The 17,121-nt window shown below is 38.6% G+C and overlaps 1 protein-coding gene across 7 annotated transcripts in view; it reads right to left on the bottom strand.

Moving 5' to 3' along the window:
• The window catches only part of GRIA2 (glutamate ionotropic receptor AMPA type subunit 2), a 169,023-nt gene that overhangs the window by 79,672 nt on the left and 72,230 nt on the right, over nucleotides 1-17,121 (bottom strand). For all 7 annotated transcript variants that reach the window (XR_002346643.1, XM_003482389.4, XM_005656504.3 and 4 more), the window contains exon 3: nucleotides 7,334-7,573. Coding sequence is in view for 6 of the 7 variants with exons in the window: in XM_003482389.4 (XP_003482437.2) it covers nucleotides 7,334-7,573 (240 nt within the window). In the remaining variant the exon portion in view is untranslated. The remainder of the gene's footprint in view (nucleotides 1-7,333; nucleotides 7,574-17,121) is intronic.

Raw genomic sequence — 17,121 nt, 5'->3', positions numbered from 1 at the left:
AATTATTCAATGAATTTTATTATATTTATAGTTATACAACAATCATCATGACCCAATTTTATACCATTTCCATCCCAACCCCCACCCCCACCCCCAAACCTGTCTCATTTGGAAACCACAAGTTTTTCAAAATCTGTGAGTCAGTTATCTGTTCATCGTGTCCATTTTTTTTAGATTCCACATGTAAGTGATAGCATTTGATGTTGGTGTCTAACTATCTGACTGACTTCACTTAGCATGATAATTTCTAGGTCCATCCATGTTCAGAAACAGAAATTAATATTTATGATCCCTAAATCATGGCAGCATGCTGAGGCCAGATTAGATTAACATAAGTCCCCTCATTAACTTTCTCAGGAAAACCGTAAGATAAATTTATCATCTGGAAGCATTTCTATTCTATGCATGTTGCCTTCTTGGAACTGGAATCAAAGCATGTTCCCTTCAGGGTATAAAGTATAGGACTCAAAATTAAAACCAAGTTATAAAGCATTTGTTTTGGTTTTATCTACTGACTACAGAAATGTATTACCTTACCTATTGACATTGAACCCATAAATAAAAACATTTTGAGTAAGTTCTGGTTCAAATTCAGTGCGCATATATCTAAAGACAAGACTATATTTGAGAGTTCCTGTTGTGGCTCAGAGGTAACAAACCCATCTAGTAGCCATGAGGACACGGGTTTGATCCCTGGCCTCACTCAGTGGGATAAGGTCCTGGTGTTGCCTTGAGCTATGGTGTAGGTTGCAGATGTGGCTTGGATCCTGCATTGCTGTGTCTGTGGTATAGGCCACCAGCTGCAGCTCCAATTCAGCCCCTAGCCTGGGAACTTCCATATGCTGCAGGTGCGGCACTAAAAAGACAAAACAAAAAACAAACAAAACAAAAAACTACATGTAGTACATTAATACATCATTGCTGTACTCTGTACCATTACTGTACCATTACTCTGTACCTGAAAGGTGTTAAAGGTCTATCTACCTACTCTCTCTGGAGTAATATATTCAGCTTTTAGGAAGAACACTGGATTACCAAGGAGTGCTAAGCTGCAGCCACATGGCTTGGATAAAGAGAAGACACCAGTAGTCAGAAAAGTTCACAGGGCACCAAATGAACATTTTCAGCACTCCTCTCACCAGTAAACTCAAGAGTCAAAGATGAACTACCCAAAGCTCAGGATGCAGCTATAGCCTCCTCTGTCCACCATTTTGATGGATTCACCCAGACTTGTTTTGCTTAACATTTGGATGGATATTTGAAAGCAGGAAACTTTCACTGGCAGGCTTAGCTAAGATCAGTGCAAAAAAGAAACATAGAAAAATTATTTTTTTCATTTACCCCATGTTCAGGGCAGACTGTTGGAGAGCCATTCTCATACTTGGGTCCTATTCTGTTCCAAAGAACACCAAATTACTTATTGAGAAATTAAAATTTAATAATATATTTACCTAAACTAGACCTTCACAAAATTAAAGATTAGTCAAAACAACAGTCTTGCAACTGACGAAGTGTAAATGTTCCCAAAAGTGGGATCCAGCTACTCAGCACTCTAAAGCCAGTAAAGAGGCACAGTAGGTGGAAAGGAAAGAAAGGAATGTTTGCTTTATTTCCAGAGGCCAGCAATGGAGGCAGGGGGCACTGTCTAAAGGCGGACTCTCCCATTAACAATCAGTGAGCAAGACTTTGTATAAGAGAGTATCTGAGATTTATAGGGGAAGGGAGGGGCTACATGCAGAGGCAGCACTGTCAGCATGGATAGTCACCTTGAAATTGGTCATGGGGTGGTCTGAACAGCATCATTTTGATTGTTTTAAGTACAGTTAGTCTTCAGTTCAAAGGTAGATTTGTTCCCATTTCCCTGACACCGCTTCTCGGAACTGTGGTAGCTTATGTCATGGCTACACTCTGGTTACCATGTTGCTAACTTTTTCCATCTGGTGGGGGTTTCAGTTTCTGCAAGACAGCTCATAGGATATGACTCAGAATCTTATCTATAGCCCTGGAGATCCTTCTAAATATCTAAAGGGCCTTGACTTTGCTTAGTATTTGGACTTATTATTTGGTCCTATTTGACTGTTTTCCTTTGCTTCTGCATTTTCTCACTTCTCTGGTTAATATTTTTCTTTTCACAGCCACACCTGCAGCATATGGAAGTCCACAGGCTAGGGGTCAAATTGGAACTGCAGCTGCAGGCTTACACCACAGCCACATCAACACTACATCCGAGCTGCATCTGTGACATATACTGCAGCTTGCGGCAATTCCAGATCCTTAAAATACTAAGTGAGTCCAGGGATCAAACCTGTATCCTCACAGACACTGTGTTGGATTCTTAACCTGCTGAGCCATAATGGGAAATCCTAAATTTATTCCTCAGCTAAAGTTTCTCTATAGACAAAAGGCAGGCAGAGTACATGGAGGGGTGGGTGAAGGACCATAGGGTCCTGCTCCATTTCGAAAAGAGTGCTACATCAAAAATAGATCAAAATGTTTGAAACTGAGGCATATAGAACATGATTTGGAAGATAAAATCGTGGAATCTATTTTTTAAAAAGTGTAATATGGAGAAGGCACACAGATTCTTTCTCCAATCATGTAACACTTAAACTAAGAGGTGCTTCCTTGAAGTGTATGATAAATGGGTTAAGGACCAAATAAGGGGAAAAAAAAGTTCACATGATGAACATATGAATAAACTTTTTAAAATGTAATATGACAGCAGAGCTAGAACAATTGTCATTAACAACAAAAGATCAGAGAACAAACATCTCATTTCCACGAGCAAAGTAAAACATTACATAAAGGTCAAGTCTTTTGCCAGTATTTTGAGTCTTACACATTTATGTCTGAAAATAGATTCAGACGAAAAGCCAGTGTAATACTCTTCATATTAAAATATGAGCATCCATTTGATAATACCTTGAAAATGTATCTACAAGGTCATTTGTAGCTTTAGTATATAATTACTTAACATTATCACTCTAATGTTCTTCTCTCAACAAACGCGCTTAAACTCAAATCAGTTTGTGTAATTTAATGATTGGCAATCATCTCACCACTTCAATTTTGCTTAATATTTCTAAAGTATTAATAAAATCATCAAAATATTTCTGGTTATTTCCAGCAGGATATAAGTCCATCCATCATTATCTGATCATTTACTTCCTAGACCTTGTCTTTCTTTAGAATCTCTCTTTAAATACAAATACTAGAGTTTCTCTTTTTCTGTCAGCTGTTGTCTGTTTGAATTATCTCAAAAGTTCAGATTCAACAACAGGGTTTTGGAGCTCCTGTTGTGGCTCAGTGGGTTACAAGTCTGACTAGTATCCACAAGGATGCAGTTTAACCCCAGGCCTCGCTCAGTGAGTTAAATAAGGATCCTGCTTTGCTATGAACTGTGGTGTGAGTCGCAGACAAGACTCTCATCCTGTGTTGCTGTGGATATGGCATAGGTCTCAGGCTACAGTTCTGATTTGACCCTTAGCCTGGGAACTTCCCTATGCTGTGTTCCTAAAAATCAAAAAAACAAAACAAAACAAAATAGGGTATCACAGTGAGGGTGAAATGTGCCCCTAACGTGAAATGCCACTTTCCACCTCCTTGAGAATTAATAGAATTCATCTTCTGATCCTTTGATTTAGCAAGCAAGATTCAGGTTCTAATTTCTCAAACTTAAAATACACAGATGTTGAGCTCATTCATTTAACACTACTTATATCAGCTCTGTCCCAGCATTATCTTAATAAACACTGTGTGTACAGTTAAGAACTGGGAACTGCCAAACCATTGCCTTCTTGGGGCTTAGAGCCAGATCTTTAGTAAAAAGAATAATATTAATCTGTGTGATTAAAACTATCCCTGGAACATAGTAGGAGCTTAATAGCACTTCTTGCATGAAAGGATGAACACCAATATTAATTATAAATAGGGATAAGTACAATGTGGGAAAAGAAGAGATTGCTTCCAGAGAGAATAGCAATGAGAAATCCATCTCTGTGGAAATATTATAGAACTTGAGGCCTGAAAAAGAAAGATTTAGAGTTATGTGCAGAGATTCAAGGTGAAAGAACTTGGTGCATCTGAGAAAGTAAAAGAAACTTAATGGGATGAGTTTAGCTTAGTGAGTGGGCAGGACAGTAGTTTAAGTTGGCAGGAACAAGATACTATAAGACCTTAAAGTCATGTTAAGAATTTTCAATTTTATTCTCCTTATATGAGGAGCCATTGCAATGTTTTAACCTAGAGAGTGATGTGGTCAGAAAAGCATTTAAAAGCATTCAAAGCTTCTGGCTGCTTTACTGGAAATGGATTAAAGAGAAACAAGTGTGGAAATGGAAAGAGGAAGGATGAGCACATGAGGTTGTCCTGGCCTGGAGGCCTAACAATATCACAGAAAATGCTGAGAAATAAAAGATATTTAGATGGTTGAAATCCTATCAAGAGGAGGCAAGAGCTAGCAACATGGATGGACCTAGATCTTATCATACAAAGTGAAGTAAGTCAGATAGAGAAAGACAAATGCCCAATGATATCACTTATAGAGAATCTTAAAAATAGACACAAATGAACTTATTCACAAAACAAAAACAGATCCACAAACATGGAAAACAAACATATAGTTACGAAAGGGACAAAGCGGGGATGGGGATAAAATTAGGGATTTGGGATTCAAGATACAGACTACCGTGAACTGAAGTTTAGAACTTGCCATCAGTCTCTACATGGAGTAAAACATGAGCCACTGCAGCTGCCTACCCACAGCACCCCCTGAGCGAAGGTCAGGGTGAGACTGGGAGTGAGGCACTCTGTGCTCTGGGAAAACTGACAGAACAGGTCTTCTGATAGTTATTTTTAGGAGAAGATTTTATAAGCCCAATTCTTACAGCTCCTCATACCTAGAAAAACACTAAAATGCTTCAATGATGACTGACATCAGTGACTAGTAGTAACCTTCATGAGACCAGCAGCAAACTTCTGTAGAATGTGTGCATGGCTGCATGCACCTCCCCCTTCACCTTTACGACTTATATGTTGATATTCCTCCTTTCTTCTTTGGGGCAGTTTTCAGATAGCTCTAAAATACTGCCTCCAGGGCTGTAGTTAAGTGGCCAAAAGATGTCACGGTCATCTGGTCATCTGTGAGAACAGCCACTCCCACAGGTGAGCCAGTGAGCCCTGAGGGAATTCAGGAAAGTAACAAAGACTGGCCCACAGCTGAGGTGCCTATCAAAGGAGTGATTCCAATAAGCCCAGACCTTTCATCTTCCCATCAGAACTGGTTTTCTATAAATCTTCTGTAAATCTGGTTATCTGTAAATCTTTTGTTCCTACTATTTTCCCTTTTTCCAAAACTCATATATCCTAGCTTCTTCCCTTGTCTCCTTGGAGTGGTTTCTCAGTGCTAACTCCCAGACTTAAGACGTAATTTCACCCAAATAAAACTGAACTGTCAACTTTCAGGTTGTGGTTTTTTTAAGTCAACACTGCTCTATACAAAATAGATAAACAACAAGGACCTACTGTATAGCACAGGGAAGTAGATTCAATATCCTGTAATAAACCATAATGGAAAAGAATTTGAGAAAAAGTAACTCTATGTATATGTATAATTGAATTGCTTTTTTGTATACCTGAAACATTATTATACATATGCATGACTGGGTCACTATGCTGCACAGCAGAAATTGACACAACATGGTAAATCAAATATACACTAATAAAAATAAAACACAATTTAAACCAATAAAAATGAAAATAAAAGAGCTGGAAAAAAAAAGAGGAGACAAGATTAAAAGGGTTATTAAGAATCCTCCCAGATTTCAGGCTGGTTTTATTAACATAAGAGAGAAGTAAGACATTAGCAGAGGTAAGAAGAAGACTGTGAGAAGCTTAGTTTTATAAGCCCTCTTATCACAGTAATAAGAAGGATGCTTCAGGGCTATCCAGCAATTGGAATCCTTATTTGCAAGAAAGGGTTATGTGTTTGGGTTGTTCACTCCCTGTGGGTATAGCGAAGCCCTCCCTCCTCAAAGCAGTGGAAAGTTGTTGGCAGAGCCACTGTTCTCAGTTTATGCAGCACTGGCTGGCTTTTCCACGGAGCCTCCTCAATTCCAGGATGAGACTGGGACAAGGAATCAGACAGCAGGCTGCAGCAGGCCTGGCCCGCACTGCTGCAGTCCAGGGCTCCATCAGATCTATGGTGAAGGGGATGATGGCCACCCTTGGAGGTTGACAAGGTGCTCCCTCCTGGTAGAAAGAAGCTTCTGGTTTTCACTTGAACCTTTAAAGCAAGCTGCTTCCTGGACAGGCTGGCTTTTATCTACTCTTGCAATAGTGGTTGAGTTCAGTTGTGAATACTCCCTTGAGAAAAATCTATAATCATATGCAAAAAAATATTCCTACAATGTTAGGAAGCAAGTACACAGGCCCAGTGAAGCTGAATCACAGTCCCAGGAAGTATTAAGAATATCTGGGATTCTATGACAAGTATGATAATCAGGTGTGCTAACACCAAACTTCACAACAAAGGATTTGGGAAACATAAAGGAAGTATTCTCACCCCCACCTCCCAAAAAACTAGTATAATAAGCCAAGACTCTATCCAACTTGCATGATAATACAAAACAGCTCCTCATAAACAAGTGCAGAGAATTGTGAAAAAGCACAGGTCTAAGGTCCAAAGACCCGAGTTCAGGAGAACCGTGTATGGATGGATCCTGAAACAGTCTTTCAATTCCTCTGCAATTCAAAGAACTTATTCTAAAGCAAGAATAATACCATCCCTGCCTGAGAAAACTTTGGTATGGGCAGGAATTTAATATCCATACATTTCTGTAGACCTTCTCATGTATATATTCATTCAAATTTTACTTAAACTGATTTTCAAGGCAGTCACTTCACGACCTTGAACTGATAATACCGTCATCCTTGGGTCTTAGCTGCCAATACCAGAAATGGTTTTTACACCACAATTGAACAAGTGAGCATGGTGTGAACACAGTCTCTGTAAACTGTACATTCACAACTCTCATGTTTGTTTCTTTTCTTATCAGTGTTCCCTAGGATTCATATCGTATTATCCATTTTCACAGCAATGAAACCAAGTTATCTCTGAACTTCAATATACTTATGCAGTTCTACACCATCACATGTAAGTGTCAGGTGTGGGGTTTGAACTTTAAATTATGTAGTTCTAGACCATCACATGTAAGTACAAGTGAGGGCCTCTGAACTTTAGTACATTTATGTAGTTCTATAGCATCGCATGTAAGTGTCAAGTGTGGGTCTTGAACCTGACCCGTCACAAACAGGGAGGGGTCTTGTCACCTACCTCTGTCACTGTCATAGAGGTATGCAAACTTGTCCCATTGGTAGTATTCAATCAGACTGAGAAGGGCTCCTTTGAGGTCTGGTCTCATCTGAATGACAAATGGATGCGTGCCATCTGTTGGGAAGCTGGGCGTGATGAAGGAGACGTGGAGTGTTCCACAGAATGATGTGATGGTGTTTACAGACTTCTTGTCATAAAATCCAAAAATGGCATAGACTCCTCTTGAAAACTGGGAGCAGACTAGAAGAACAGAGGAAAGAGAAAGGAGGAATCATTGAAATCAGGATCCAATCACACAAATTTGCTTGAAAGTTAACACTTTTATATAAAATATGAACAAACTGACACACTGAAAAATACAGAGGGTTAATATCAATAATTCATTAAATTTAGGAGCATTTATTAGCTTAGCACTTTATGTGAGGAATTCAAAGAATTATAAAGCATTGAAGAAATAATTCTGGCTCTGGGACTACATCAAATTAAAAAGCTTTTGCACAGTGCAAGAAACTCTCAACAAAATGAAAACAGTAGCCTACTGGATGGGAGAGGATATGTGAAAATTACATATCGATAAGGGGTTATATCCAATATATACAGACTCAACATCAAAAAAAGCAAACAACCTAATTGAACAGTGGAAAGAGGACCTGAATAGATATTCTCCCAAAGAAGATATAAAGATGGATAACAGGTAAATGAAAAGATGTTCAACATCACTATCAGAGAAATGCACATCAAAATCATGATCTACCATCTCACACTGGCCAGAATGGATTTTCTCAAAAAGACAACAAATGACAAGTGTTGAGAGGATGTGGAGAAAGGGGCACCCTCGTGCACTATAGGTTGGAATGTAAACTGGTGCAGCCAATGGAAAATGTAATGTCATGGAAATGAAATGATGCACAATGGAAAACACTTTGGAAGTTCCTCCAAAAATTAAAAGTAGAACTAAAATACAATCCAGTAATTCCACATCACAGTATTTTTCTAAAGAAAATAAAACGCTAATGTATGTACACAATGTTCACAGCACCATTGTTCCCATCAGTCAAGATACAGGAGCAGCCTAAGCGCCCATCAATAGATGAATGGATAAGTCACATGTGAGATATATGGAGAGACATAGATATAAATATATACGTGTGTGTGTGAACACACACACAAGGGAATACTACTCAGCCATTAAAAAGAATGAAATCTTGGATGGACCTAGAGGATATTGTGCTAAGGGAAGTAAGTCACACAGAGAAAGGCAAATATGGTACAATTTCACTTATATATAGAATCTAAAAAATAAAACAAGTGAACAAACAATAAAACAGAAACCAAGTCACAGATACAGAGAACAAACAGATGGCCACCAGACGGGAGCAGGGGTGGGGAATGAGTGAAATCAAGACTTACAAATTTCTGGCTACAAAAATCAATGAGTCATGGTAATGAAATATACTCCATAGGGGGTACAGTCAATAATACTTTGCAAGGTGACAGAAGGTAACTAGACTTATCACAGTGCTCATTCTGTAAGATATGGGAATAACGCCTTATATTGTGCACCAGGAACTAACATAGTGTTATAGGCCAATTATACTTCAAATACAAACTCATAGAAAAAGGATCAGATTTGGGATTATCAGAGGTGAGGGGTAAGGAGGAGGAAATGGGTGAAGGTGGACCAAAAGTACAAAATTCCAAACATAATATGATATCATTTTTATGTGGATTCTATTTTTTTAAAGGATACAAATGAAATTATTTGCAGAACAGAAGCGGACTCAGATCTTGAAAACAAACTTATGAAAAATAGCCATACTACTCAAAGCAATCTACAGATTCAATACAACCCCTATCAAATTACCCATGACATTTTTCACAGAACTAGAACAAACAATCCAAAAATTTATATGGAAACACAAAAGACCCAGAATTGCCAAAGCAATCCTGAGGAACAAAAAACAAGCATGAGGCATAATAACTTTCCCAGACTTCAGGCAATATTACAAAGCCATGGTAATCAAGACAGTGTGTTACTGGTACCAAAACAGACATACAGACCAATGGAACAGAATAGAGAAGGCAGAAATAAACCCAGACTCCTATGGTCAATTAATTTTCAACAAAGGAGGCAAGAATATAAAATGGGAAAAAGAAAGTCCTTTCAGCAAGTGGGAAAACTGGACAACTGCATGTAAATCAATGAAACTGGAACACATCTACACACCATGCACAAAAATAAACTAAAAATGGCTGAAAGACTTAATTATAAGACAAGACACCATCAAACACCTAGAAGGGAACATAGGCAAAACGTCCTCTGATATCAACCTTACAAATGTTTTCTCAGGTCAGTCTCCCAAAGCAACAGAAATAAAAGCAAAAATAAACCAGTGGGACCTAATCAAACTGACAAGCTTTTGCACAGAAAAGGAAACCATAAAAAAAAGACAACTTACAGAATGGGAGAAAACGGTTTCAAATAATGTAATTGACAAGGGCTTAATCTCTAAAATATACAAACAATTTATACAACTCAACAGCAAAAAAGCCAACAACCCAACTGAAAAAAATGGGTAAATGACCTGAATAGACATTTCTCCAAAGAAGATATACAGATGGACAACAGTCACATGAAAAAAGGCTCAACATCACTGATTATTAGAGAAATGCAAATCAAAACTACTATGAGGTACCACCTCACAACGGTCAGAATGGCCATATTAGTAAGTCCACAAACAACAAATACTAAAGAGAGTGTGGAGAAAAGGGCACCCTCCTGCACTGTTGGTGGGAATGTAAATTGGTATAACCACTATGGAAAACAGTATGGAGGTACCTTAAAAAACTATACATAGAACTACCATATGACCCAGCAATCCTACTCTTGGGCATATATCTGGAAAAAACTTTCCTTGAAAAAGACACATGTACCAGCATGTTTGTTGCAGCACTATTCACTATTCACAAGACATGGAAACAACCTAAATGTCCATCAGCAGATGATTGGATTAGGAAGATGTAGTACATATACACAATGGAATACTACTCAGCCATAAAAAAGAACAAAATAATGCCATTTGCAGCATCATGGATGGAACTAGAGACTCTCATACTGAGTGAAGTAAGTCAGAAAGAGAAAGACAAATACCACAGGATATCACTTATACCTGGAATCTGATATATGGCACAAATGAACATTTCCACAGAAAAGAAAATCATGGACCTGGAGAATAGACTTGTGGTTGCCAAGGAGGAGTGGGAGGGTGTGGGAGGGACTAGGAATTTGGAGTTAATAGATGTAAACTACTGCCTTTGGAATGGATAAGCAATGAGGTCCCGTTGTATAGCACTGGGAACTGTATCTAGTCACTTGTGATGGAGCATGATAATGTGAGAAAAAAGAATGTATACATGTATGTGTGACTGGGTCACCTTGCTGTACAGTAGAAAGTTGACAGAACACTGTAAACCAGCTATAGCAGGAAAAATAAAAATCATCATAAAATTTAAAAAAGAAAAAAAGAAAGAACGAACTTACAGTTACCAAAGGGGACAGGTAGGGGTGGGGAGGGATAGACTGGGGATTTGGGATTGGCGTATGCACATTGATGCATATGGAATGATCAGTGGATGGGGACCTGCTGTATAGCACAGAGACCTCCACCCAATGTTCTGTGATTATCTATGTGGAAAAAATATCTGAAAGAGAATGGATGTGTTTATACTTATAACTGAATCACTTTGTTGTACAGCAGAAATTATCACAACCTTTTAAATCAACTACACTTCAACAAAACTTTAAAAAGTATGTTTGACTCCATGCAAAACAAAGATTATTTCCAAAATATTTGGGCTAAGGATCATCATTCTTTAAAAATATATATGCATACAATATTTTATTTGGAAGTCCCCATCACTCCCACAATCACTGGCTCTCTACCAATACTTGGAATCAGTGAACTACCTTCTCCCAACCCCCTCCCCCATAGTCAGACCATCACTAAGTCACGGTCATTCTAAACCCTAAATATACTCAAAGGTGGTCCACTTATTTCTATCTCCATTCCAACCATCTTGGTTCACTAACAGCATCTATTTTGTACCTGTCCTTGGCCTGGCATGGTACATTAACTCCATGTATTTACCTTGATAACACTCAAGGTAGGAACTATTATCATCCCCAAATTACTGATAGGAAAATTGAAACATAGGGTATTAAGTGACTTACCCAAGGTCAGAAAGCTCATAAGTGAGAGATCAGTATTCAAACCCAGAAACTCCAGATTCAGAGTCCACGCTCTTAACCAATGTATAATATTGTGCTTCTTTCTAGGATTATTGGACTACCTACCCAGTGTTTATCCTCTATCCAGTCATGCCCCTTGAACTCAATTCTCCACAATACAACCAGAATATCTTATTGAAACACAAATATGATCACATCTCTCTGAGAAGTAAGAGTTACTTGGTCCAAGACTAATCCCTACAATGCACTATAGAAGCCATCCATGCCACAGTGCTTAAGACAACCAATTCAGGTCAATCACATGCTTTAAATGAATTAATAGCTAATTTTTTAACCTCAAAGTTTATTTCAGTCCAAAATATGAAAGTTAACTATCCAGAAACATAATCTAACAACCCAGAGTCAAATACCAAGTAAGCATCCTTTTCAGTGAATTACACCTCAGTTAAAGGATAAGGCCAGTATCATCACATTTCATTTTATTATCTTCACAAAAATAAATGGTCTATACAAAAAATATATTTGTTCCATGAATAAGAACATGGCTAAAAATATATACAGATTCTAATAGCCAAATGCAGAAAAGCAATATATGATAATAAATAATTTTTAATAACACTTGTGTGAATTAAATGAAAGGAAAGCAAGACTGGCTATTTCTTTGAGTGGTCTTTATTCATCAAATTTTTCCAGTTTCCTTTAAATATTTTCTAATCTTCAACTCAACTTCTGCCTTTCCAACATAAGATGTTTTCTGGGATTTCTAGGTTATGTATAAATAAGATCAATTGACATCTCCTTCACTATGAACATTCTCAAGAATAGACCAGTATGTCTCTGAAAACAACTGTATATAGTTCTTTCCATTTACTTTAACACTTTAAAATAAAACAAAGATGAGATTCCTGACTCTTATTCATATTTATGTTTTCTTCCTTGTCTGAATGCAGAAGTTGAAAAAACCTTTAATGTGTTTGATTCTGCTCATTTTTCACATACATGAAAAAGCCCTTTCACTGTTAAAATGCTTCTAGGCAAACTATGCCATGATTTTTTTTTTTATACATGGATATATGTGTACTGACATGTACCTTGTAAATCTCAAGCTTGTTCAGAAATTGTGGATTCCATAGGACATATAAAAATGAGAAATCACTGTAAAATTCTCTCTGGGTCTATTTTATTTCATTTCCTGCAAAAGTGTTGGCATATCATCTAGAAACTATAGGAATATCGGGCAATATGACGTATTAATGAGACTTCCTCTTTCCATTGTCAGTGAAATCACTACTGGGATGGGAACAGCAACCACAGCCTCAGCTCAATGCTCAGTACAGGAAGCCACTGTTTCAGTACAGAGACAGTCTTAATAAGGAGCTATGCTTTTCATTTTCCATTTGTGTTAGACTCTGGAGTGAGTTGTCATGGGGCCCCCTGGTTGTCGTGTCCATCTGGAAACACTGGGCATTGGCCCAACAACAGGCACGAGCTGCACAAGCCTTCAAAAGAAATGACAATTCACCTAAATCAGAAGACATTGTTTTTTTCATGCAGTTCAGCTATTCTCAATGACCATAATTGTATAACGATGGCTGTTCACTCCTGACTATCCCAGCCACGCCTTGACCTTTCCCACTTATCTTTTATCTCTTGATGGCACATACCAAATTGCCTACTTTCCTATATCCTCTATTTTTACAGATATTTCTCTCTCAGGGTCCCTTTACCACAAATACAATGAAGAGCCATTTGGTCAACATCACTCTCCTCCCTCTCTTGCCCTCATGTCTGTCATTGTCCCTGTCCCCAAGCTTGATAAGGCTATCATTGAGATTTATACCCAGGCATCAGTCAGAATGCTGACTTCAGTTAAGGTATTTTCCTTACCCAGTTTGCAGTGATCACCTCAAGATGAAAAATCGAGCCCTATATGCCTAACACTCCATCCCCAAAATATCAAGAGTGTTTGCTCTCCAGTAGTGATGTTCTCCGCCATACAGCACAAATACAAAACCTTACTGACATAATACAAAAAAAAAAAAAAAAAATCTTGCACTACTCTGAAAGGACCCCTCATTTCATTAGAAATGAAATTGCCCATTTTCATTTCTACCATATTCCCTAGCAATCCTCCAAAATTTTAAGCCATTTCCCTACCTTATATCCACCCTCAAAGAAGGAAAGTTTACTGAGACTGTTCAAAGAATATATCACATCTCTGGAGATGATTTCAAAGACAACTTTCTAAAATGAGTTAGACAAGACTGCACCCAATATACAGCCAACTTCTGTGTTATCTCAGAGGCAGAGGAGGGAGCAGAAAAATAAGTTTCACCTCTAGATTTATGAGCCACACAATTACCTGATAAAACACTATTATAAATTTCTGAATGATATTGCTAATTAATACCAGAATTGCATTTATGTCATAAAACTCCTAACTGAATGTAAACTATTAGGTAAAGATGTTCTCACTGAGTACAACTTTAATTTATTATTTAATATTAACTTTGAGAAACTCAGCAAAGGCCAGTCCTTTGAAAAGACACTTTAGGTCAAACAGCTGAAATAATAATCTCCTGGGTGGAACTTGCTGATTATTCCACAAGAATAAGAAATTACAAGCCCAGATGATAAAACCCAGTAACAATGCTGATGATGCATCCAATGCATATCTTTTTCTCTCGGGTCATTCTGCTCAATGGTGCTGCTAATGTAGAATACTCCATAAGTCTAGAGAAACTTGCATGGTTATTTAGTAGCAAGGGAGAAGGATAGGACATGGTTTATTTTTATTTAACTTTTCTTTTATATGTATAAATTGCCATTCACTTCTGTGAAACCCATAATCTGCTTTATAAACAGGAATGGTGCTATGCAGCTTGTGCAAATTCTGGTGCACATTGAATCACCAAGCAATCCTGACCTCCCTACTCAGGGGCTAGCAGCTATTAGGGCCAAGGGTGGATCCCCCGTTGTTGGAGAAACACTGAAGGTCAGTCTGAGCTTGATATATTTCCTTTGAGTGTGAATCCCCCTCCCCATTCCCAGCACTGGCATCCTCACCGCAGAGGAGGGCAGTGCTGGAGCAAGAGGGCCTAGTGTGGGCACTGGACATGTAAACTCTGTCCATGGGCTGTGGTGGCTGCAGCCCCATCAGAGTCCCAGGTTGCTCCTGATCTGCTGCCTCCATAAGCACCAGTCGTGGTTACCCTACCCTGTTCAGATGTCATTCAAGGTCTGAGCCAACTCCATTTCTCATGACTGAGCACTCCTCTCTCAGCCCTGGCAGCCCTTGCCGTTGTGTGGAGTTGCACTGCAGAGCAGGTTGGAAGGAGCAGGCCCTGGGCTCAGGCTGGGGCATGCATGCCAGCAGTCCAGGAAAACTGGATGGCGTTACCTGCAATTTCAACCTGCATCCTCCTCCTTGCTTAGGAAGTACACAAGTGAGTGTGCTCTTCACCGATGGAAACCAAGTTTATTACCAGCCCTCTCGTGAGTCCCACTGGTTTTCAAACCAGCTTTGAGGTCTCACCTTCCTGGTGTCAGACTCCAGGGTTGGGACACCCAATATGTGGCTCAAACACCTCACTCCCCAGGAAGGATCTCAACTCATGTAACCCCCCTCCCCACTTCTGTATCCCCTCCCAGGGCACCTGCCACTTCTCTTCCTTTCCTACTTGATTCTTTGTGGATCTTTCTCTCACCTTTGGTCGTACAAGAGTCTTTCTGCAGGTCTCCAGTTCATTTTCAGTGAGAATTACTCCCATATGTAAATGTACTTTTGTTGTGTTTGTGGGAGGAGGGGAGCGCTGCATCTGCCCTCTCTGTGTGCCTTCTTGACCACAATCTCAATTTTGTACATTCTTAGCTGGAGTTGACAGCTTAACTCCAATCTTCCACTCCAGTATCATCCACTGGAAAATGTTCTATATCGTGCCAACTAATTCCATTAAAAAAGGAAAGGAAACCTTGAAAACATGCTGCAAATCATGTCTTTATATTGACTTTTTTTTTTTTCCTTTCTGCTCATGGCACCATAACTCTTGCAATCATTGATTTTGGATATTTCAGAAGAATTAATTCATTACTCTTCCTTGTCCTGCTCATGCCATCTAGAATCATTTCCATTTTATTCCACTACACTCATTACACATTAACTAAGTATTGTCATGAACCTCCTGAGTACAGTTCTAGGTATGAAGAGGCAGCATTAAGCATGATAGGTAAGGTCCTTACTAATATAAAGCTTGCACGGTATACTTCTCAAGTGTTTTTGCACCTGCACCTTTGGTTTCTTCTCCTTGGTTCTTCTGCGTCTTCTCTCTCACCTTCCTCCAATCCATACTCTTCCTATATGAGTCTTCCTAAAGAATATCACATAAAAAGTATTCTCCAAGGATCATTCTTCCAATCTATTTTCTTCTTTTTTTTAACACCCTGTCTCTTAGAGGTCTCATCTCTTTTAATAAGGTCCAATTCCATTTTTTATGTGTGTGCAAATGTTTCCCAAACCTGAACCATTTTAACAGTTTCCTCCCTACATATACTATTTACTGAGACAATATATACCATAAACATAGTATATATTATTATGCAGCAAATACACTACATATACTGTGCGTGTATATAAGCTAAACATATACTATAAAGATACTGCACTGATTAATTTTTTAATCTTGTATTTACATGATTATTTCCTATGTACTTATTTGCTAGTATGAGTTTTAATTGAAATGTTTAATACTTTCAAGACCTCAAGTGTGAGTTTTCTAGAATAAGAAACAATGAAAAAGAAGTGCACAAAATACTACCATTTTACTTTTTTAAAAAATCCTATAACTTTGATCTCAAATGTAAACAGCATAGAAAAGCTATTATTCTGGAGTTCCCATTATGGCTTAGTGGTTAAGGAAACCAACTAGTATCCATGAGGATGCAGGTTTGATCCCTGGCCTTGCTCAGTGGGTTAAGGATCCGGCGTTGCCAGGAGCTGTGGTGTAGGTTGCAGACCTGGCTTGGATCCTGCATTGCTGTGGTTGTGGTGTAGGCCAGCAGCTACAGCTTCAATTTGACCCCTAGTCTGGAACCTCCATAGGCCACAGGTGTGGCCCTAAAAAGACAAAAAAAAAAGAAAAAAGAAAAAAGAAAACTTATTCTGTACCCAGGGATCTTGGGCTTTGACTTTAGATGGAACAGTGGTAGAGACTAAAAGTGAGAATAACCTGGGATTGAATCCTGGCTTTGCTATTATCTAGTTTCACTTGGCCAAGTTATGTATTTCACCCTGTCTCAGCTCAGCCAACTGTGAAGGAAGATAATAATATTACCTACCTATTTAATTTGGAACAGCGCTGTATGAAAGAAAAATAATCTGCAACAGTGCTGACAACTAGTAAGCCCCAAATAAATTTTTCATTACCTCCCATTTTTTTTTTTTTTTCAGGGCCGCACTTGCAGCATATAGAGATTCCTAGGCTAGGGGTCTCATCAGAGCTGTACCTGCTGGCCACAGCCACAGCCACAGAAGCAATGCAGG

The sequence above is a fragment of the Sus scrofa genome, chromosome 8, assembly GCF_000003025.6.
Source record: "Sus scrofa isolate TJ Tabasco breed Duroc chromosome 8, Sscrofa11.1, whole genome shotgun sequence".
In the NCBI taxonomy this organism is placed as follows: Eukaryota; Metazoa; Chordata; class Mammalia; order Artiodactyla; family Suidae; genus Sus; species Sus scrofa.
Note: the sequence above shows the minus strand (reverse complement) of the source record. Positions and strands in the feature narration are given on the sequence as shown.